The sequence below is a fragment of the Artemia sp. Qi Xiang Cuo genome, chromosome 6 (assembly GCF_049724085.1).
Source record: "Artemia sp. Qi Xiang Cuo chromosome 6, ASM4972408v1, whole genome shotgun sequence".
Lineage (NCBI taxonomy): Eukaryota > Metazoa > Arthropoda > Branchiopoda > Anostraca > Artemiidae > Artemia > Artemia sp. Qi Xiang Cuo.
Genome location: NC_142799.1, coordinates 23484784 through 23510195, shown reverse-complemented (window position 1 = coordinate 23510195; position 25412 = coordinate 23484784). Strand labels below are relative to the sequence as shown.

At 34.2% G+C, this 25412-nt stretch overlaps 1 protein-coding gene across 3 annotated transcripts in view; it reads right to left on the bottom strand.

Annotated features, from left to right (window-relative positions):
- The window catches only part of LOC148951004 (serine/threonine-protein kinase 32A), a 368633-nt gene that overhangs the window by 48375 nt on the left and 294846 nt on the right, over window positions 1-25412 (bottom strand). For all 3 annotated transcript variants that reach the window (XM_089090551.1, XM_089090550.1, XM_089090549.1), the window contains one exon: window positions 19999-20127. In XM_089090551.1, the coding sequence (XP_088946677.1) occupies window positions 19999-20127 (129 nt within the window). The remainder of the gene's footprint in view (window positions 1-19998; window positions 20128-25412) is intronic.

Here is a 25412-nt window from a genome sequence, read left to right as displayed (position 1 = left end):
ATTTCAAATTTCTTTCATTGAAATGTAAGAGTTGGAATATTTAAGTAGTGTTTTGTCGTGGTTTACCTTGTCACAGTTACATTCTGTTGATTTTTCAAAGTTCATTTGAATTTCTTTCATTGAAATGCAAGAGTTGGATTATTTCAGTAGTGTTTTGTCATGTTTACCTTGTCACAATTACATTCTCTTGATTTTTCAAAGTTCATTTTGAATTTCTTTCATTGAAATGCAAGAGTTGGAATATTTCAGTAGTGTTTTCTCGTGGTTTACCTTGTCACAGTTACATTCTCATAATTTTTCAAAGTTCATTTTGGATTTCTTTCGATGAAATGCAAGAGTTGGAATATTTCAATAGTGTTTTGTTGTGGTTTACCTAGTCACAGTTACATTCTTTTAATTTTTCAAAGTTAATTTTGGATTTCTTACGTTGAAATGCAAGAGTTGGAATATTTCAGTAGTATTTTGTTGTGGTTTACCTTATAACAGTTACATTTTCTTGATTTTTCAAAGTTCATTTTGAATTTCTTTCGTTGAAATGCAAGAGTTGGAATATTTCAGTAGTGTTTTGTCATGGCTTACCTTGTCACAGTTACATTCTCTTAATTTTTCAAAGTTCATTTTGAATTTCTTTCATTGAAATGCAAGAGTTGGAATGTTTCAATAGTGTTTTGTCATGGCTTACCTTGTCTCCGTTACATTCTCTTGATTTTTCAAAGTTAATTTTGGATTTCCTTAACTGAAATGCATGAGTTGGAATATTTCATTAGTGTTTTGTCGTGGGTTACCTTGTCGCATTTACATTCTCTTAATTTTTCAAAGTTCATTTTGTATTTCTTTCATTGAAATGCAAGAGTTGGAATATTTCAGTAGTGTTTTGCCGTGGTTTACTTTGTCAAATTTACATTCTATTAATTTTTCAAAGTTCATTTTGGATTTCTTTCTTTGAAATGCAAGAGTTGGAATATTTCAGTAGTGTTTTGTCGTGGTTTACATTATCACAGTTACATTCTCTTGATTTTTCAAAGTTCATTTTGGATTTCTTTCGTTGAAATAGGTTTTGTTGTGCTTTACCTTGACACAGTTACATTTTCTTGATTTTTTTAGGTTAGGTTAGGCTAGATCAAGTTAGGTTAGGTTAAGTTAGGTTAGGTTAGGTTAGGTTACCCTACGTACGCGCACTTACGTAGGGTAACCTAACCTAACTTAACCTAACCTAACTTGATCTAGCCTAACCTAACATAACCTAACAAAAATCAAGAAAATGTAACTGTGTCAAGGTAAAGCACAACAAAATATATTTCAACGAAAGAAATCCACAATAAGCTTTGAAAAATCAAGAGAATGTAACTGTGACAAAGTAAACTACGACAAAACACTACTGAAATATTCCAACTCTTGCATTTCAACGAAAGAAATCCAAAATGAACTTTGAAAAATTAAGAGAATGTAGCTTTGACAAAGTAAACCACGGCAAAACACTACTGAAATTTTCCAACTCTTGCATTTAACGAAAAAAATCCAAAATGAGAATTGAAAAATCAAGAAACTGTAACTGTGTCAAGTTAAACTACGGCAAAACTCTACTGAACTGCTCTAACTTTTGCATTTCAACAAAAGAAATTCAAAATGAACTTTGAAAAAATAAGAGAATGTAACAATGAAAAGGTCAACCATGACAAAACACTACTTAAATATTCCAACTTGCATTTCAATGAAAGAAACACAAAATGAGCTTTGAAAAATCAAGAGAATATACCTGTGACAAGGTAAACCACAACAAAACACTACTGAAATAATACAACTCTTGCATTTCAATGAAAGAAATTCAAAATGAACTTTGAAAAATCAAGAGAATGTAACTGTGACAGGGTAAGCCATGACAAAACACTACTGAAATATTCCAACTCTTGCATTTCAACGAAACAAATTCAAAATGAACTTTGAAAAATCAAGAGAATGTATCTGTGACAAGGTAAACCATGACAAAACACTGCTGAAATATTCCAACTCTTGCATTTCAACGAATGAAATTCAAAATGAACTTTGAAAAATCAAGAGAATGTAACTGTGACAAGGTAAACCATGTTAAAACACTACTGAAATATTCCAACTCTTGCATTTTAATGAAAGAAATCCAAAATGAACTTTGAAAAATCAAGAGAATGTAACTGTGACAGGGTAAGCCATGACAAAACACTACTGAAATATTCCAACTCTTGCATTTCAACGAAAGAAATTCAAAATGATTTTTGAACAATCAAGAGAATGTAACTGTGACAAGGTAAACCACAACAAAACACTACTGAAATATTCCAACTCTTGCATTTCAATGAAAGAAATTCAAAATGAACTTTGAAAAATCAAGAGAATGTAACTGTGACAGGGTAAGCCATGACAAAACACTACTGAAATATTCCAACTCTTGGATTTCAACGAAAGAAATTCAAAATGAACTTTGAACAATCAAGAGAATGTAACTGTGACAAGGTAAGCCATGACAAAACACTACTGAAATATTCCAACTCTTGCATTTCAACGAAAGAAATTCAAAATGAACTTTGAAAAATCAAGAAAATGTACCTATGATAAGGTAAACCACAACAGAACACTACTGAAATATTCCAACTCTTGCATTTCACCGAAATAAAACCAAAATGAACTTTGAAAAATTAAGAGAATGTAACTGTGACAAGGTAAACCATGACAAAACACTATTGAAATGTTCCAACTCTTGCATTTCAGCGAATGAAATCCACAATGAACTTTGAGAAATCAAGAGAATGTAACTGTAACAAGGTAAACCACGACAAAACACTACTGAAATAATCCAACTCTTGCATTTCAATGAAATAAATTCAAATGAACTTTGAAAAATTAAGAGAATGTAACTGTGACAATGTAAAGCACGACAAAAAACTACTTAAATATTCCAACTCTTGCATTTCAATGAAAGAAATTTGAAATGAACTTTGAAAAATCAAGAGAATGTATCTGTGACAAGGTTAACAATCTTAGACGCAATTCAACGGCGTCACAATGCACCCTACAAATATATTCTGGTGGCAATCAGTGTCTTTAGTCGCTATGCCTATGCCATTCCATTACGGTCAAAGACAGACGTTGAAGTTGCTCGGGCCATTGAAAGTATTCTTGAACAGGATTGCTATAGAAAAATTCAATCGGATCGTGGTAGCGAATTTGTTAATCCCCATGTGCAAAACGTTCTATTGAAATATAATACAGCACTATATCATAGTCACAGCCCGATAAAGGCTGCATTGGCTGAACGATTGATAAGAACGATTCGTCTATTAATTTCAAGTTATTGTACATTGAAAAATACATCTCCATTTATTCATGATTTAGACAAAATCATGCGGATATACAACCACCAACCCCATCCATCATTGTCCAACTCAAGCCCTTGAGAAGCTCAATGCAGTGAAAATACATTTGATGCTTTTCTAAAGTAATACTCCAACGATGAAAAAGAAAAAAAAATCTGAAGCAGAAATTCAATGTTGGTGATACTGTTTGAATTAATAGAACCACCAATATTTTTGAAAAGGGGAATTATTTATGGAGCACCGAACTTTTTAAAATGTCTAAAATCCTGGACACCGAACCGACGACATATCGACTGCGAGACACCAAAGATGATGAGATTCTCGGTGGTTTTTATGATTATGAACTGCAAAAAGTTAGAAACACTAGTGAAATTTACCAAATTGAAAAGATATTAAAGACTCGTACTCGTAGGGGCAAGAGACAGTTGCTTGTTCGCTGGCTAGGATACAACTCTGATTTTGATTCTTGGGTCGGTGCTGAAGATATTAACAATGCCCAATGCTTTCTATGTGACTTTCATGTCCAATGTTTCTGATCTTCTCTACAATGACCTGAATAGAACGAGTGATTTTTAGACGAATCTCTCCCCAAACACCAAATTCGACGAGGGAAAATATGAGGTGGCTATTGTTAACTGAATTCTCAAAATACCTATAACATCCTGAGAAATGATCGTAAATGTGATATAAAAATTAGACCTTATGGTTGGCCGCCTCCACCATCCTCAAGTGATCAATAACAAATTCAAAAAATCAATTGGATGGATTATCCTTACATTGAATTACCCCACAAGGAGCTCACCCGTATGAATGATTTACGTCGTTCCATTACTAAAAGAATTTTTGCCCGTAAAAATAGAGCTTTTTATTGCAATTATTCAAAGGAGGAGGCTAATATCTAGAGTAGTTCACCTATTGCCAGTGAAAAGATTATTCTCAATGATAACCTGAAGGATGTTCTTGGTTTTAAGCCTAACATAATAAACCGTAAAAGTGCCGGAAACCCTGATTTCATTTTTGCTGACTACCCGGCTGCCTTCTCCACGGACACTTGTATATTTCACTACGCCTCATTTGAGGAAACATCTCGGGTTGGTAATTCAAATTTTCCCTTCCTACGAGTTCTTGAACGAAAAAGCAATCAAGAGCATATTCACCACTACAATATAAAGCATCCTCAGTATATTCCCGTAAACACTTTCTATTCGGAACTCTGTTAGCTAACAATAAGAACTGAATTAGGTGATCTTCTAGTAATATTAAAAGGTTTGGCTGTAATTACATGTCTTTTTTGTCTCATCGTTCAACAAAAGCAAAAAGATGTCTAATAGAAAAGTGGTATTCATTTGTCCTGATATTGACTGCTATGTTAATACCCTTGGCCCAAAACAACTGGGCAATGGAATGGACTATTAAAAAGGTCGCTCGTCAATGTCTGGCTATTGTCTTTGCAGTTGGTTTGCTAAGCTGTTTCGCTCTTCACTACCACTGGCCAGAAAATATTTTGCACTTGCTGCGACAGATTTTGCGTTCTTTACGCTATAAGATTGGGGTTCTGGCAAGGAAATAAAAAAAAGTGCTAAGGAAAATCTCAGGTCCAGAGCGCTAACCCTTAGCGAAAGATTAAAACGATATGGTAAAGGTTTAAAAAGGTCAAGAAACAATACGACATTCATCAGTCTCTACTCAGGGCAGAAACGAAAGACATAACCCCTGGCAGAGAGAAGAAAGGAAAAGCCAAGAAGCAGTGTAAACACTAGTAGAAGAAGAAGCCATAGGAAGAGAATTTTTAGATCAAAACTAGATTTGTTTTCTTAAGATGTCTTACTTGCCGCATAAAGATTCTCAACTTTCAATCACCGTCTCATTGGATCTATTCAATGCTGAAAATGTTGATGTGAGTGTCAAGCATGGATCTCCGATAATATCCACTTTCAAATTTATTCCAATGAAGACTTCTTTATGGACATGTCTTCGACATTTATAGATTTACAAATAAAAGTCCGAAAATCCGATAATACAATGCCATTTCGGGCCGATGGAATATCCTGTGAAAATTGTATATTACATAATTTATTTCGTCAAATCAGTGTCTACATCAATGGCACGCTGGTGAGCACAAGCAGCAATCTCTCAAATTATACAAGCTATATACAATTCATGCTGATGACCCCAAATGCATACAAGGAATTGAGAGGCACCTCAAATGGATATGAATATATTACTAATACTGATAGTACAGATGCACTTAAAAATGCTACAACTAGTGAATTACATCTACTTGGAAAAATATATCATGAAATATTTAATATACCCCAATGGCTGCCGCCCAATGTTAAAGTGGATATAAAACAAACGCTTGCACCATCCAATTTCATATTGAGAAAAGAACTTGCTGCCAATCCTGATGTGACTCTCTCCCTCACCTCTACAATACTTCATGTACGCAATCAACAGGACATGAGTTCTGTTGCTTTGGCAGTGGAAAAACTGAGAGTCAGTGGAAATAATATTAAACTGCTTGTTCCTCATACAATCACCAATCAACGTCATATTGCCATGGGGTCACGCGCCTTGACCGATTCATCCCTTATCAATGGTGAAATTCCGTCAAAACTCGCTTTAGCATTTGTAAAAAGCGCTAGTGCAATAGGATCGTGGACTGGATGTCCACATAAATTCGAGATGTTTGGACTTTCATCTCTTGTGTGCAAAGTAACCGGCATCCCACTCTACAATCTATCTTTTGATAAATCGTATAGAACATTGTATGAGTTGACCTTGCAAACCCTAGATCAAGTTTCGCAACTATTTGAAAATGGTATAACCGAGGATATGTTTGCTAAAACACATGGTATCATTGTACTAGATTTGTCTGGCACACGGGATATGAGTATAGTACGTACGGGGAGTGTGCGTTTAGAGTGTACATTTGCTGACCCATTGGCTGAGAGTATTGCACTAATCTCACTAAATCAATATGAAACCTATTGGGAAATCACTCCCGTAGGCAGTGTTCTACTAGACTTGGCGCCATGAAAACCAGTCAAATAATCAGTGTATTTAATATGGATTCCTACTTGTCCCAGTACAAATCCTATTGTCTGCCCTCGGACTATCTTGGAAAAATTCAAAGTGCGAACAATAGCTTAATTATTTTTAATAGCAGTCCGTCGACTGTGCCGACGGGTTATTGGCTGTGCATCTTTCAAACAATGAAGACGACGATTGAATTTTTTGATCCTCTTGGTCTACCCTATACATTCTACACACCACACATCAGCAACTATATTGAGAGCAGTGGGAAAACTATTACTCAAAATGGGAAGAGAGTGCAGGATCTGACGACTAAAAGCTGTGGCTTTCATGCACTACTATATTTTGTGTTCCGATGTCGCGGCTATACTTATGAGCAGTTTCTCAACATTTATGTTGACAATCCACTTCTGAACGACTTTCTAGTGGAAAATATCCTCTCAGACCTGTACAGTATTGATTTCAGTGCCCTAAGAGTAAAGTGCTTAAAAAATATTTGTAAATTTGTTTATTAATAAAATGCATATATATACAACAATGTCTTTAAATCTTGACTTTAGATTTATTCTTCTTTGGTGTATAGGCAACTGTCGTGAACCACTAATGCTGGTAAATCATTTGGATTCACTGTATATTGATATTGACTGACTGCAAAGTCAGGGTCACATTTTCTACAGTACAATGTAAATTCACTCTTGCCATATCTCTTTGTATAGTAAATGATACTATTTGCATTCATATTATGAAATTCACTAGTTTCAATCTGTCTATTTGAAGCAATATCACATACAGTGTTTTCAAATGGTGAATCACATTCGGTAACTGCCAAATAAAAATCAATTGGTTTATAGTCATAATAGGCAGTGTCGTCACAACGATGACGTAGAAACCAAATTGTCTTGTTACCCCAACAGTTGAATCGTAGACCTGGCTCCTCCTTCCAGAATAATTTAAATCCACAACGATACCAATCTCGTAGAAATAAACTAAAATCAAGTTTGGGATTCTTTCCAATCATAGCGGGGTAAGTATTCTCCCACTGATCACATTTATCATAGTGACAATTAGACCATAGATGTCCTCCAGGGTGAGAGTCACACACCTCTTCAAGACATGAATTACATCCTTTAATTTGTACTGCATAGCCTCTATGTAATTTGCAAGAATTACATAATTTGCACTTTTCACAATAATCGCCAATAATTGTGCTATTCACTCATTTTGACCAACTACAAAGATTCTATATGAACAGTATACATGCAGATAAAATTTTTTTGGTTTCCAATATCACTTGACTCTCTCATGGCTAAAACGAAACTGATCGTTACTGCTGACGGAGAGATTCAGAGTGGAGGAATGGGCGAGGAGTAGCTCTGTGACGTCACCTCTTTCAATTAACTAACACTCATAAGCGTCCAAGAAACATCCATCAAAGTGAGAAAAATCTTGTTTTTTCATTCTCTATGAGAAAAACCATAAGACATCCATAAATTGCTGTACTCGTCAGATATATTGTGTAATCAATTGACAAAAATCTTAAAACAGACGTCAATTGCTGTTGGCATCCAAGAAAATCAACAAATAAATTGACCAACACTCATAACCATCCAAGAAACATCCATAAAAGTGAGAAAAATCCTGTTTTTTCATTCTCACTGACAAAAACCATAAAAAAAACAGACATAAATTGCTGTTGACATCCATGAAAAACAACAAATAAATTAACCAACACTCATAACCGTCCAAGAAACATCCATAAAAGTGAGAAAAATCCTGTTTTTCAAGTGAAAAAAATCCTTTTTTTTCATTCTCAGTGACAAAAACCATAAATTATGTACTGTCAACGTTAAACTAAATTGTAGATGGCAGCAGTTGTGACTCGTGGGAGTCGGGCCCCACTCTCTACTTGTATACTGTCGTTTTTGTCCCATTTTCTATTTTTGGATCCTCTGATATACCGGCCTTGAAAACGAAAAAAAAGGACAAATGTGCCAGTCTACACTTCCAGTCTTCCGCCACATTTTTTTTAAAGAAAGTAGACAGTTTGACGCATTCCAAAAGACGAGAATGCTAGATTGAAAAGTTTTTACTGGCTTGGCAAATATGCAAAACGACATTCTTGAAACAGATGCTCATTTTTCCCCTTTTTAAATTTTAATTTTAGACGCTTCGCGCTAAAGAAGCAGTTTTTACACAACTTACTTCCTTAAAATTTATTTTAAAAAAAATGTAAAAAAAAATTTATAGTGATGCTTTTCTACAATTTTCAACTTTTCGAATTAGCCTAATATTTACTTGCTTTGAAAAATCCTCAATATGGTTCGGTTTTTGATTTGTCAGCATATTTTTATTCCTTCCTTCGTCCCAAAGCAAAGAAGGTAGTGACCCCCTTGTCGCCATAAGTGCCCAAGACGTAATTGTTTGAAACTTTATTTCTTGGACCCCCCCCCCCCTTTCTTTACCGAAGCTTGACTCCATCACCGGGACAAACCCTAGTTAAAATGACCGACCGAAATCAAATGTTGAAGATATTTTGGGGAATGAGAACTAGGCCTTAGAAGATTGAATCTAGCCTCATGTGTACTTACGGGGTCTGTGGTTACTTTAAGGCCATTTTTATATACCAAAAGTAAGTCTTGCAGCTTTTATGAGAGAAATAATGCATAATGAACCTAAGATGTGGCATTGTCTGAAAAAAGAGAAAAATAGAAAACGAAATGGCTAGAAAAAGAGTGATACAATGGTCACGACTAGACTTTAATGACAACTATCATATTAAAGATACTAAAACGTTAAAAGAAATCATTCGCATAGGCGGACAAAGGTCACTTGGTATCAGAAAGCGTGGTCATGCTCGCCAAGACCTACATCGGCCGCACTATGCAAAAATTTTGATTCACAGCAGTGCTGTCATTCGAGGTTGCTTTACCGTTCACTTGAAGTACACGTTTAACAAGTCTCAGTTCTAGCTCCCCATTGTCATGGTTTGACCTTACTTTTTGCTGACGGTTCAGACCCCATTCCACTTTAATGTCAACGAAAGAGTTAGCAAATAAATCTGCTGACGTTTTAATGAACTAAGGTTATTTCGCTGACGTTTTATTGAACTAAGATGATTTTGCATGTCAGTTTTGACTTCCTCTAAAAAACAGAAAAGGCGCTCAGCAATGATATTTGATATTGGCAATGAAAAAAGTATTGCATCAATTTTGAAATGTTTGAAAGTATTTCTGCTCCAGTTGCAGATTTTAGGGTAAGGATATGGCACCAATATACCACTATGACAGAGTCGTCCAAATTTTCAAGATTCAAACCTTTATATTAAGTTACACTCAATATAAACTGCCATTCCTGGTCCGTCTTTGCCTTATTCCATATGCCAGAGGTATAGTAATAAAATAATTACTAATGACTAGGAACTCTTAGGTCGTAACTAGAAGGGTCAGAAAATGGAGGAAGTCATTTATCTTTTCAGAGAAGCGAAAACGATCTAGAATTGGTTTGAATTCTCATGTGAGGGATCTTTAATAACAAGAGTCCCAACACAGCGTGTGAGTATCCCAAAGCTCGAAAATACTCCTTGTCGAGTTTTGAAATGAAAGCAAACAGGTGGGTGCCAAAGCAAGGAATATGTGTTGTTCCACCTGATCGAAGACTCAGATATTTGTATTCCTATATACATCTTGTCATTTTGCAATGTGTTAAAAGTGATTGCAAAAATTTTGGCACAAATCTTCCAGACTCTTAGATTTTTTTTTTACAATTATGACTTGCAACCAGGGTATATTAATGACAGCTAAATTTCACAACTGTAACCCAAGGTTATAAAAGGTTAGTTTTTAGGTTGACAAGAAGCTTTTGATGAAAATGAGATGCCAGAGCCTGTTGAGCAATGTTGGTTGCTTTTATTCTAACCAGACTAGCATGGCTCAGCAAACTCAGCCATGGCAGACGTTTCACGAACTTCATTAAGTTGTTAGTGACGGAATAGGGTATATCATGTTCAACAAGAAATGAGTCAAGCCTTGCTTCAATAGTGGTCTCCTTTTCGTTGTTGGAAAAAGTGATAAAACAAGAGGCAGAGTCGGAGAAGACGAAGCAATCCATGTCTTTTGATTAATTCCTGAAAATAAAGATTACAGATGGGCTGCCCAATGGAACCATAAAACAGCCTAGGCTGCATGAAGGAACAAGTGGCTTATAACTTGATTCCTCTGGACAGCAGCTCTTTAACTTTGCATTCACATTTAATTTCAATTAATGATATGCAATAAGAAATCAGGTAAAAATAAAAAAAAAATAGATGATTTTCTTAATTTTGGAATGCATGTTCTACAGGAAATGAATGTTAGCCTATGTTTGAATACAGTATTAAGTTTTAAATGAAATAGCATTTTTATTTCTTAACCATTGTTCTGCATTCTGAATTTCAGACATACTTACAAGAACTTCTTTTACTGTATACTGTTCAGCCTGTTGGGCTGTAAAAGTGGAAAGGTAATGCTCAAAAGAAGCAAGATAGGATAGCCTGAGACCACTTATTTACTCAATTCTAGCATAATGCTCGCTCTGCTTTGCAGTGTCTTTACACCTTTACCATATTAATGGTTACACTATATTCAGAATCCTCCTCCGGAGGATTCTGAATATACATTGGTCGGAAAGGGTCTCAAACGATACCATTCGGAGAATCACCGATTAACCACTAATAACTGACGTCATCAGAACCCGTAGATGGAGGTATCTTGGACATGGTTTAAGAATAAAAAACCATCGAATCCCGAAGTCTACACTTGAGTGGCAGCCAGTTGGAAGCTGGAAACGAGGAAGACCTTGAAACACGTTGAGGCGAACCTACAACAGTGACCTATGCCGCCTGAATGCCTCTCTGCAACCAGATTGGGAAGATGTCTACGCAACGGCTCATCTCAGACCCGATTGGTGAACGTTCATTGATGCCCTAGGCGCCCCTGGTGGCGCAGGAGGATCTAAGGTCTAAGGTAGGGTAAAGCGCCAATGACGAAGTAGGTTTTAGACTTTTACAGTGAGAGTTCGAGGCGATACCCAAACTCTTGTTTGTAGTGATTTTTGTTTGTTTCCAGCTTGATTTGCATATTCTGTTCGAGTTTCACTCATTTGAAGATTTATTAATTCATTTGAATTAGTAACTATTGTATGTTTGTTTGCTTTGATTGTTTATTTATTTTCTGTTAATTTTAGCTTTCATTTATTCTTCAATAGCAAAATATTTATTTTGTTTTTGCATATTCAATTTAAGCATTAATCGTTTTAAGATTAATTTATTCATTTATTTTATTACTTATATGCTTTTTTGCTATGATTGTTTGTTTAATTTCTGTTTGTTTTGGGTTTAATTTATTCTTTAATAGTAATTTCTGGTGGTTTTGAGTTTGAATTTTAGCAGGTATTTGTATCTACTCATCTTAGGTTTAATATGGCCTTTACGTTTTTTTCAAAAAAATCTTTTTCGGAAGGTTTTTTTTTTAAATTAATTTTCAATACAAACACAACTTTCAGGGACTTCCAAAGATTATGTTCAGGAAATTTGACACCCCTTCTTCAGATGCGTAATTTTGTCAAAATCCTGGAGGACGGGCAAAGTTTGAGCTGATTTTTCCAAGTCAAGCAAAAAGGACCAAGTGAAAAATGAAAAATCAGTTATATAGTACCGTAAACGTAAAGGTATACTAAAGAAAACTGATCTGTTTCTTTGGATACTTGAATTATGTAGGCCTATCATATTTTGACAGATTTTTTAAGACGCTAAATTTCCTTTGGGGCGAGAAAGTTGCCCGGACTTCGTTTTTGGGAAGAGCGTATAAAGACGCATCGATTTTTATATTCACCTTGATTATATCTAAATAATGTAAAACTTCCGATATTTATTAGGATTTCTGGGTACTTTCCCATTATATGGGCACTTCTAAAAAGTCAAGTTTGGTTAATGCTAATGAAATAAAATAAAATAGGATGAATATATAATAGTTTATAAACACATTTGGGCTATATATTTGCACATTAGGGGTGGTGGTGGTTGGTAAGGCATTGCAAATGTTGAATACGTAACCTAACCTAGGTACCCCCCCCCCCTAAACCCCAAAAAACAACAGTTTAAATATCGTATACGTAATGAAAACCACGCTATGAATTGCATTACTCTGAAGCCGTCTATTGAATTAACTCGTCAAAAACGGGTCTTTCGGGACTGGTTTCCTTGGTAGTGCCCATATAATAGGAAAGTACCGATTGCTGTAGTTGTGAAAAAAATAAAAAACTTTAGCGCTTTTTACGCTAAAGTTTGACTCTTTCTCACCACTCGATATTTTAAAACAATGAGAAACTTTAGTGCAAAGAGCGAGGCGTTGAGGAGGGACAGCCCCTTTCAAATACGGATTAATTTCTGTTCGTTTTAAGTTTTAATGTCACTCCTTACTTTCAGTTAAATAAACTTGTTTTTTTATTTAATAAGACACAATAGGCCTGTTTTTTACTCATCTTTGTACAAGGTTGGTTGAATTGAGAAATGAAGCCAACTTTTCAGTTGGCTTCCAAGTTCAATGATTGTAATTGGGTTCAAACGCTTGTGTACTTAAGTGACATTTTTCAGAAATAAAAAAGCTTAATGTAAGATTAGAGAACAGTTCCATTAACATTTTCAAGGTATCTGACAAGATTGAGTCCACGATAAAGGAATTACAATTTTGGGAATCCTGCCTCATTAAGAACTAATGTGAAGTTTTCCACACACTTAATAGTTTCTTAATAGAGAACCATCCTAAACTATTAGAGAAAGTGAAACGTGATATTATATCACAATTAAAATCACTTAAGATGTCATTCAGGAAATGCTCTCAGCAGCAAAATAGTAAAGAAACTCTGTTTCAAATCACTTTGATCAAACCTTTCTTGATCAACTAACAAACTTTTCAATCAACAGTCTGTGGTAACGAACTGTAAGTAAGGAGCGAGACCCGGCTCAACAATAACCGAAACTTTTTAAAAAAAAGGAATTTTGATACCAATAGATGCAGCAAAAGAATTGTATTTTTATGTTGATTTTAAATATATAAGTTCCATCAAGTTTAGTCTTTCCCATCAGTAGTTGCGATCCCTAGAAAATTTGCCTTATTTTCAAAACAAGGGGGAAACACCCCCCACAGTCATAGAATCTTAATGAAAATCACACCATCAGATTCAGCGTATCAGATAACCAAGGAAGGTCACGGTTGTGTGTTTAGGTGTTCTTTGTTTATTTGTTGTTTTTTTTTTCCCAGGAGTGATCGTATCGACCCAGTGGTCCTAGAATGTCGTGATAGGGCTCATTAGAACTGATGTTAAAAGTTCTATTGCCCTTTTTAAGTGATCGAAAAAATTGGAGGGCAACCAGGCTTCCTCCCAACCTCATTTTTTCCCAAAGCCACCGGATCAAAATTTTGAGATAGCCATTTTTGTTCAGAATCGTTGAAAAATCTAATAACTATGTCTTTGAGGTGATTTAATCCCCCACTGTCCCTGGGGGAAGGGTTGCAAGTTCTAAACTTTGCCCATTGTTTACATATTGTATTGGGAAGTATAAAGACGTTTTCGGAAGGGATTTTTTGTGTTGGGGGGAGTAGGGGGAAGGGGGTTACGTAGGAGGATCTTTTCATGGAGGAATTTTTCATAGGGAAGAGAATTTCCAGGAAGGGGGCGCTGAATATCCTAGCATTATTTAAAATCAATCAGAAATTAAATAAAAAAACAAGTTTTTTCAACCGAAAGTAAGGAGTAGCATTAATACTTAAAACGAACAGAAAACATTACGTATATAAGGGGGGGCTACCTCTCCTCAATAGTTTGCTCTAGCACTAAATTTTTTTTAAGTTTTAAAAGAGGTTATTATTCTAATTAAACAGCCTTTGTAATTCAGGAGTCCTTGTCAGAGAAAAACCTTGTTGTCTAAAAAATAAAATAAAAATATTATTATTAATTAGTTTAAAAAGGTTATTATTAGTTATCAAAAAGTAAAATTAATATGTAAATTTTGTTTTAATTATTCATGTATGGTGAGCCAAATTCAAAACCTGCATTAATTCAAAAATGTTCAGAAAAAAAAAAAAAAAAAAAACAAGTTTTTTTTAACTGAAAGTAAGGAACGACATTAAAACTTAAAACGAACGAAAATTGTTCCGTATATGAAAGGGGCTGTTCCTTCATCAACACCTTGCTCTTTAAGCTAAAGTGTGACTCTTTCTCATAACTCTATTTTTGAAAACAATAAAAAACTTTAGCGTAAAGAGTGAGGCGTTGAGGAGGGGACAGCACCTTTCACATACGGAATAATTTCTGTTCGTTTTAAGTTTTAATGTCGCTCCTTACTTTCAGTTAAAAAAAAATGTTTTTTTTTGTTTAGTGTACATAGCCTATACAAGGATAAGACCTTTACTAAAGCTCTTCTATCAACATAATCGATTGGTCCTGCTATCAATTGCTCCAGATTTTAGAAAGCTAAGTTCAAATATCCAAGCTCTAAATATCCAAGATCTAATTGAAAAGTATTAAGTTTTCTTTTCATATATATAAGCATTAAGCTTTCCGTTCATGTTAATGCTAAATTGTTTAAAAAATAGCAATGCGTTTTTTTTTACTTCGAAATTATGTTAAAAATATACCCAAGTTTGGCTTAGGGTTGTTTTCAAGATTCTTTTTCTCTTAATTTTTGAAGGGGATACTCCACGGTCAAAATTTTTTTTTAGGGGTAAAGGGTTTTGAATAAGGTAAGACAATCTATTGATGTGGGTTGTCTTTTAACATCAGAAAATGGTTTTATGACACTTTAAAAAAGAAAATATACAGCCGTTTTCCAGAAAAATATTTCAGATAAATATATATACGTAAATATATACCTGCTTATTGTTTAGATTTGACTTTGAAAAAATAAAATTTCTGAGCATTAGAAAAACAAATATGTTTTTTTCTAGTTATAGGAAAATGACGCTAATCTCTAAGGGTGTGTCTTTGCTATCGAATAAAACAGTTAGAGGTAAAGGGTTTTGCTTTGAATAAGGTAAGACAATCTACTGATGTAGACTGTCTTTTAACATCAGAAAATGGTTGTACGACAATTTTCAGAAAAAAAAAAATATAAAGCCCTTTTCTAGAAAAATATTTCAGATGAATATATATACGTAAATATATGTCTGCTTATTTTTAGATTTGACTTTGAAAAAATGAAATTTCTGAGTATTAGAAAAACAAATATTTTTTTTCTAGTTATAGGAAAATGACGCTAATCTAAGGTTGTGTCTTTGCTATCGAATCAAACAGTCAGAGGTAAAAAACACAAGTAGAGAGTGACTAGGGCGAAAAGTAAAGAAAACTCTAAAAAAGTAGTTTTTATAACAATACATCGAAACAATTGACTTTTTGTGCTGACTTTAAATCATAAAATTCATCTGATTTGAAGTTACCCATCAAAACCTACTAACCTGAGAAAATTTGCCTGATTTGGCTGTGCTTACAGCCCTGAGGGAGTAAACCGTATCAATACAGACAGATTGCATATAATTTATTCATCATTAGTACTTGCAAGATACCATAGCTATGAGGCCATGGCAACCAATCCATAGCAACCAGATTCAATATAAGGACGTATTTTCAGTTTAATTCATATTAGTAAGAGAATAGAATTCAGAGAGAGAACAGTTTGTTTATACTCTTTTATTTGACAAGATATTTATTAGCAAAACTCAGTGCTATGTTTACACTATTAGAAGTTGATAGTGGAGCTGGTAGCAGCAATGATACAAAGACGAGAGTACCAAGCGCAGAAGTAGAAATTATAAGAGGATCTAGGCTAAGCCTTGAATGGGATGATAGGTATGCAAGATATCTGATATCATTGAGCAAATTCGAATTGGAGGAGCAGTTATGCTTTGCAGCGAAACTTGACATAGTGAATGTAAATAGTTTTCAAGCTGCTTTAAATGCAATAGTGAATTATATTGAGGAGAATAAGTTGTATCAGTAATTGATTGATTATTATTGTTGTAACTATATACAATAAAAATGTTTCTAAATCGAAAATGTTAGATATTTTATAGTAGGTTACCGAATATTCTTGAAGTAGAAAGAATCCTAGTTAATCTGAAGTTGGTTGTGAGAGTGTTAAGATTGACAAAATGGATGGATTTGAGAAACAGAAAATCATACGGAATCTTATGATTATGGAAAAATGTTTGATTCTAGATGATGATTTTCTAGAGTTATCTTTTCAAAGGAGAATATTTTCTCGTAAAACACTTTACGATATAACGAATAATGATTCTCCATCTTTTGACTATCGTATAAAACAATTATGTCATGGTCTAAATGCATCTATACAATTTATTGACATATGAATCGAAACAAAACAGAATGGTATTATTGATTTGCTTTTGAACACATTGCCATAGCAGTTTCAGACCATAATTTTTTGTTGAGAATAATAAATCGAGAATTTAGAAGATCCTGTCCTAACAGGTTTTATGATATCATTCGATTACTCCTCTCTCTCCCTCTCTTTCTCTCTCTATCTTTCTCTCTCTCTCTCTCTCTCTTTCTTTCTCTCTCTCTTAATTTATCGATCGTATGTCAGCTTAATTTAGGCGGTAAGAGTTTCAACACTGGAAAAATGTTCTATAGCCTACATGTCCACTATGCATGTATACACTGGACAGCTGGTCATCATGTGAGAATTGTACAATGATTGACGAGTATGATGAAAAGTGTAAATTATGCAAGTCGTGTAAATTGCATAGAGGATATGCAGTAAATATTGAAGGCTGTAATTTCTGTCTTGAAGATATTTGTGACTCTCATCCTAGAGGATACCTATGCTCCAATTGTCATTATCATAAATGTAATCAGTAGGAGAACGCCTATCCTTGTATGATTGGAAAGAACACTAAACGAGATTTTGGTTTATTTCTAAGAGACTGGTATCGTAGCGGCTTTAAATTGTTTTGGGAGGACGAATCAGATTTACGATTAAACTGTTTGAATTACAAAACAAATTGGTTTCTAATTCATCGTTGTCAAGACAATGGTTAATATGATTATAAACCTACTGATTTTCATTTGGCTGTTACATAATGTAATTCACTATTTGAAAACACTATATGTAATATTGCTTCAAATAAGCAAATTGAAAGACGTGAATTTTACAATATGAATGAAAAATAGTATCATTGACTTTACAAACAGATACAATAAGAGTGAAGTTACACTGTACTGTAGAAAATGTGACCCTGACATTGCAGCACATCAAGATCAATATGTAGCGAATTCAGATGATCTACCAACATTAGTTGTCCTCGACATACACCTATATGTAAGAGAAGAAGAAATCTAAAGAGGAGAATTTTTTTATGTATATACATTATTTTTATTAATAAACAATTTTACATACTTTTTTAGAACATTTTATCCGTATGATACTGAAATCAACATTATACAGGTATGAAAGTATATTTTCCACTATGAAATCATTCAAACGAGGATTTTCAACATACATTTTGTAAGGATAGCCATGACAGCTGAAAATAAAATATTGTAGTGCATGAAAGTCACAACTCTTAGTCGTTAAATCCTGCACTGTCTTCTGGTTTTAAATAATAGTTATCCCACTGCTTTAAATAGAGTTGTTGGTTCGTGGGTTGTAGAATGTATATGGTAGCCCAAGAGGATCAACAAATCCTATATTCTTCGCTATATTCTTCACAGTGAAAGATGCATAGCCAATGACCAGTATTGACACTCTATGGACTGCTATTAACAGTGATAATGGTATTGTTAACACTTGGAATTTTTACAAGGAAGTCCATTAGTATACAATAGGATTAGTATTTGAACATGCATGGATCCATATTAAATTCACTGATTATTTGATTTGTGTTCATGGTTCGAGGCCTTGTAGAACACTACCAACGGGAGTGATTTCCCAATAAGTTTCAAATTGACTCAGTGATATTAACGTGATACTTTCAGTCAAAGCGTCGGTGAATATGCACTCTAAACGTACATTCCCCGTTCGTACAATACTCATATCTTGAGTGCCAGACAAGTCCAGTACAATTATGCCATGATGTTTTGCAAACATTGAATTGGTTATTCCATTTTCAAATAGTTGTGAATCATGATCTAGGGATTGCATAGTCAATTCGTACAGAGTTCTATAAGATTTTTTATCAAATGATAAAGTGTACAAGGGAATTTTAATCATCTTTCACACAAGACATGATAAGCCACATAGAATAAAACCGTGGAAGGATACAGTCCAGGATCCAACGGCACTAGGAGTATGCACTAAGTCCAAAGCGAGTTTTTGAGGGGATTTCTGCGTCGACAAATGACGAATCGGTGTAACTACGAGAACCAGTGGCAATGTGATGTTGATTGGTGAGTGTGTGGGGAACAAGAAGTTTGATATTGCTACCGCTGGCTCTCAGTTTTTCCACAGCCAATGCAATAGAGCTCATAACCTGTTGTTTTCGAACATGAAGAATTGCTGAAGTGATATTTACGTTTGCATCAGGTGCTGCAGCAAGTATTTTTCTCAAATGAAACTGGCTGGAGCTAGTTGTAGCCCATGAACTGTTTGATAAGCAGCGTTATTTTTATCAACTCAGAAGAAATTATTTTGCAAGATTAATGGCGTTCTTTTAGAGTTTAACAAAAAAAAGTAACTAGTAATCCCATTGGTGCTTTTCAGTAAAATTTTGAAAAACTTTTGACAAACTTTGGAAAATTCTCTTGAATGAAAAATATTGAAGTTTGCAGCATGAGTCTGAAAATTTTGATATCAATCTTGAACCCGTATCGCAGTCTAAATTCCTTTGGAATAGTTTAAAAATGTGTGAATTAATGCAAATACTTGGTCCCACTTTTATAGATTATGATGACACTGTTGGCCGAGTGGGCAGATAAGCTTCAATAATGGCTTTATCTGAGTAAGGCGTTCCAGATCAGTGTATAATTAACATCAGTGGTATGCACGAAAGCAGACGTGAGTCAGTATTTAAATGACGTTAAAAGGCGCTACTTGGTTTGAGCTGAGCAAGCGTGATGTCAAGAGGCACAGCGTAATGGATGTGGTACACCAAGAGCCCCTTTGATTTAAGTGGAAGATTCTTAGCCCCATAAGCAGTATAAGGGTGCATAGTTGAGACAAAATAGCAGGAAATTTTGGTAGAAGTAAGGCTACAGGTATAATAGAAGTGTAGAGTAAATAAAATGCAAACAACAAAATACATAATCTCAATGATAGAAACTAGACGTTACTTTAAGACGAAAAACTAAGAACGTGGTTTGATTAGTTTTCTCTATCTGTCACAGAATTACAGATATGGTTACAAGAAAGTAAACTGTAGAAAACACTATAATCTACTATACCAGGACAGTTTTCCCCTCGTTGCATATGCTTTAGGAATTCTTAAGCCTTAGGTGCAACAAATCCCTCTTTTCCGAAATTGGTCGAGGAAACACAGAGCTACGGCTGATAAACAAGACTAGATCATGACTAAGTTTGTTTTATACCGAGTTGCCATATATAATGGCAGACTGAAAAGGTCCTTACCTGTTTTACAGTTTCTTTTGTGCTGACACTTCTATGTTTGTTTAATCTTTTCTTCTTTTTATGGAGTGGCCTTGTCTCGATTATCATTTCTTCCAGCTCCAAAGTAGGATCACAGTTCAAATGGTTCTTCTATATAGATAAAATTGAATATATTGTATTGGCAAAGTAGTAGTGATTTCATAATACAAGCTTGTGTCCTTGTACATTTGGATTTTAGCTTTTAAATTTAATATACTAGTTCTTAGTTCAAAGAAAAACGTTTTATCGAGAATAAAACAATTAAAATGGGCAAGTAACAACGGTCTGAATATTGTTTCCCACATTACAATTCCCTGCCCTATTAGAGGCCAGAATGGCTTTGTTCAATGGCGTTAATTCTGTTCTTTTCTTATATGGGTAGGGGGAGGGGTAATATATTCTATCAGTCTAGGGGAACAAACTTTTCTCTTTTTTTTAATTTTCTCAGTTAAAATTTCGAAGAAGGCATTTTCCAATGAAAATACTTCCCAAAAAGTTTTTTTCAGAATTTGCGTGGGGGGGGGAGGGGGGCCAAAAATATAGCTGAGGGGACTTGATTCTGATAAAATTAGTGTCAACTAGAGAAAAGTATTGCTGTAGGAATTACTTCCGTTCTGCATTAGAAACATGAATGACATTAAAATTGAATACCGAATCCTTTTTTTCCAGTTTTGTTTTTGTCTTAGACTGTAATAAACCTGAAACCATCTTTTTTACTGATTTCTTTTCAACTTATGTTTTTGATGCAAATTAAGAACTACTCTGATGTCAGCTTCTGCCCAGTTGATTATTTGATTCTAATATTCTTTACAATTCCTGAACACTGACCATCATTAAAAAAAAAAAAAAAAAAAAAAAAACACGAAGAAATTTCATCAAGTAACGAAGATCGAAAAAGCGAATGAAGATTTGACCACTGTTATCACTGTAGCTTCCAATATTCTATTCTTGGTTTGCAGACTTATCTTGCTATTTCTCCAAACTTTTTTTAACTGTGAAAAACCCCCTGAACCTTGGCTATTCTACTTTTAACATTTTCACCGCTCCCACCGTCTTTACTAATAATACTACCAAAGTAAGTGAAGCTGCCCACCTGATCAATCTTTTCGTGACCCAACATAACCTTTTCATCTTTACTTATTTCTAGCCTTAGTGACTTAATCTTCTTAACATTAATTTTCAAACCTTTTCTAGCACCCTGAACTCACAAAACCTCTAAAAGTTAATTCAATTTGCTCACATTTTCATGTAGGATGCTTAAATCATCAGCATAATCTAAGTCCAGGAGAGTTTTCCTCCTCATTTGATTCCGTTGTCTCCCATTGCCTTTCGTGTGCTCCTTAAGACAAATCCCATCAAAAGATCCATATAAAGGGGGATAGAACACAACCCTGCTTAACTCCTGATTTAATGCACAACCAGTTGTTCACCTTGTTTCCTACCTTAACCACAGCAGTGTTATTCTCGTAAATAGCACTAATAACCTTAATGTATTTGTCTGGTATACCATACAAGGATAAAACCTTTGCTAAAGTTCTTCTATCAACAGAATCGAACGCTTGCTCATAATCTATAAAACTGAGGACCAAAGGTATTTGGCAACTCAGGCACTTCTCAATTATTAACCTAAGAGTAACAATTTGGTCAACACATCCTCTACCTTTTCTAAACCCATACTGTTCTTCTTATACAGTGGTTTAATTAAGATTTTCCTAAAATTGTTAGGTACTTCCATTTTTTCAAAAATCATATTCATAATCTTTAGTAAATTATTTCTAACCTCAGAGCCACAATATTTAAGAAACTCATTTACCACACCATCAGCACCTGGAACCTTATTATTTTGTAATCCTTTTAGTACTGTTGCTAATTTTTCCTCACAAAACTTCCTTCCTTCACATCCAAGGTATCACAACCTTTTGTTCATTTTCCTCTGTATCTTTTCCTGCAATCCCATTTCGGTTTGACACATTCTCAAAATGTTCTGCCCATCTCTCTTTAACTCTTCCCTTATCACTAATTGTGGCCCCGTTCCTATCTTTAACTGGGACAAGTTCGGATTGGCAACTCCCTCTCAATTTATTAACATATCAGTACAATATTTTACTATTATGCCGTCTAGCTGCATCTTCCAGATCCTCGGCAATTTTACCCTTGTAGTCTTAACTTTCTTCCCTAAGACACCATCAGCAACTTCACAAATTGTTTTTCTAAAATTATTTCAACCATCTTCCACAATGTCAAATTTTAAACTCTCAAGTTTAGTATTCAACTATTCCAGGAAAGTTACTCTCAAATTTTCATCCTGGAGCCTACCAACATCGTAACTTCTTGGGAGGTAGTTACGCTTCCAAAATTTCAGCTTTAAGTTAACCATAGACACTACTAGACGGTGATCTTTACTTTTAACATCAATAACAGAACTCCTATATACCATAGTATCTTGTATTTATCCTGCCGGTCTTTGGTTTGCTATAACATAACCAATAAAGTTTGCTGTCTTACCATCTTGTGAATACGATGTTAACTTATGGGCCATTTAATGACCAAACACCATATTGGTTATAACTATATTGTTATACCTACAAAATTGAAAAAGTCTGTAGCCATTACTGTTTTCTTTTCCTATACCAAGTTTACCTAGGCTAGAATACCATCTATCCCTATTTTTACCGACCTGGGCGTTAAAATCTCCTTGTAAAAACACTAGTTTTCTAAATGCGACCCTGTCTATTTGCTCCTCTAACTGTAAATAAAATTGATCTGAGTTACTAGTATCTCTGTCAGTCGGTTCTAGGGGCATATACTACTATTACTGATACCCTGAACTTTTTAGTCATAAAATGAACAATTAGTATTTGATTATTAATACCTTCCCAGCCTAAACAAGACTTAGCAGCTTCCTTATTTATCATGAGCCGTAATGCCCAGCCAATGTACACCATTCTTCCTGCCCAAGTAAACAAATTCTATATCGCCTAATTTCATTCTTCCTACCCCTGGGATGTTTCTGAAACTCCTAATAAGTCTAGTTCAAATCGTCTGAATTCGTCAGTCAAATTGTCAATATGATAGTTATTTTTCTGAACGTCGTAACATTCCAAGTTCCAATTTTCAGTAATAAATTTGTTTTGTTTTGTGTTTCAGTTCCACTTTTTCCGTCCGTATGTTTTTTAATTAATTTATTATCGTTTTTGAGTTCAACTGTACAAAATGGTTCTCAAAAAATACATTTATGTAACAAAGGCGTTGATTTGAAGCATCTCTTTTTTTTACTAAAATAAAACGTTTTAAATATTGTTTTTACTTATTCTCTTTCTCAAATATTTCCAGAAAATTATCCGCAACTTTCTCATATAGATGAAAATTTCGAGGTGTATATTATCACCGCTATGCTTGAAAATGCGGATAGTGCAAATCCAGTTATATATGAAGTATGCAGTGCTTCAGAAATTGGTAATTTTGAATCAACTAATACTAACCAAAATAAATTGACAAAATTTCTGTCCAGATAGAAGAGCTGACTAGAGATACTACTAACATTATGATAAAACGTATAACCACGAGTAAACATGGTGAACCTCATTTTATTTTAAGGTAAAATTCTAAAGGTTAAGGTTCTTGGTATCTCAGATTACAGCTGACCTAGGGGAAGGAAATTTCCAGAAATCTACCCATAGCCTAAATTATGTGGCAATATGTATTTTTCAGGTAGCTAACTCCACCCATTTTTCCTCCAAACGGCACGGACCTTCTGTGAGCTGGGACAAAACCTGAGTTACTAGAACTGCAAGATACATGAATCCCAAGAAGTGTTTAGAACTTCACATTTCTGGTGAGTCCTAATTTACAAAATTTTAATTAATTTAGAATATTTATTTGTAAATTGAAAAGATCCCAGTAAGGTTTAAAATTCTCTTCAATTTATTGGAAAAGAAAATTTGTCTGAAGCTCAGACTTTTTATTTTCTATACAATTTTTAAGACTTAGATATAAGGAAGGAGTAGCAATGGGAGAGCTAAAACACTTTCTTGGGACCTCATTTAGGCTTGGATTTCATTCTTGATAGTTTTATTTTCCTTACTCAAATATTTTTAAACCTAAATCTCCAAATGTATAAAAATCTGTGCAGATAAATTACTTTTAATAACTCAAATTATTTTTAAAGATTAATCCCTAAATGTATGAAAATCTGTGTAGGTAATATAAGATCCTTTAAGAGAAAACAGCAATTGACTAGAAAAACAAAATGTCAAATTACGTGAGGAGTTTGCTTTTGATTCCTTTTTATGCTATACCCCGAGGACACCCTGATGCGATTTCCAGGGGAAATGGCTAAAGCAATTTGTGGAACGAAAGAATGTTTTAATAAAATATTTCTTAATAAATGGGGTGAACATGAAATAATACTAGGCGGATTTTACATATCTTTAGTCTCCCAGGGTGACTGGAGGGAGGGCCAAGACAGCTATTTCTTTCCTTTTCCTGTTAATGGGCAAGTGGAGAGGGTTGTTTTTAGGTCTCTGTGATTTTATAATTTGTCTAAAAGAGAAGAAAGGAGACAGAGCGTTGCTGTTGCTGTTCATGTGAATATATGATTTTCCTTGTTCAAGGTGAAAGGCTGCATGCTTCCAGTTTAGGGTTCTGAGGTTTATTTTTTATTTCTATATTACTGCTCAGTTGAATGTGAATGAAAATTATTGTTTGCAAATAATTGCACGGTGTTGCAGCTACTGCACAGGTACTTAATTTGGGTTGCAGCTACTGCGGCAACCGTAATCAAGCAGTTCGTGGCAACGAGCCGTAAGTAAGGAGCGACTCGGCTCAATAGTACCCAAAACTCTAAAAAGCGGAATTTTGATATCAATAGATACATCAAAAGAATCAGCTTATTATGCTGGATCCAAATATATATATATATATATATATATATATACATCAAGAATATATATATAAATTTATATATATATATAGTATATATATATATATATATATATATATATATATATATATATATATATATATATATATATATATATATATATATATATATATATATATATATATATATATATATATATATATATATATATATATATATATATATATATATATGTATATATATATATTTGGAACCAGCATAATAAGCTGATTCTTTCGATGTATCTATTGATATCAAAATTCCGCTTTTAGGAGTTTTGGGTGCTATTGAGCCGAGTTCCTCCTTACTTACGGCTCGTTGCCGTGAACTGCTTGATTACGGTTGCCGCAGTAGCTGCAACCCAAATTAAGTACCTGTGCAGTAGCTGCAACACCGTGCAATTATTTGCAAACAATAATTTTCATTCAGATTCAACTGAGCAGTTCTATATATATATATATATATATATATATAT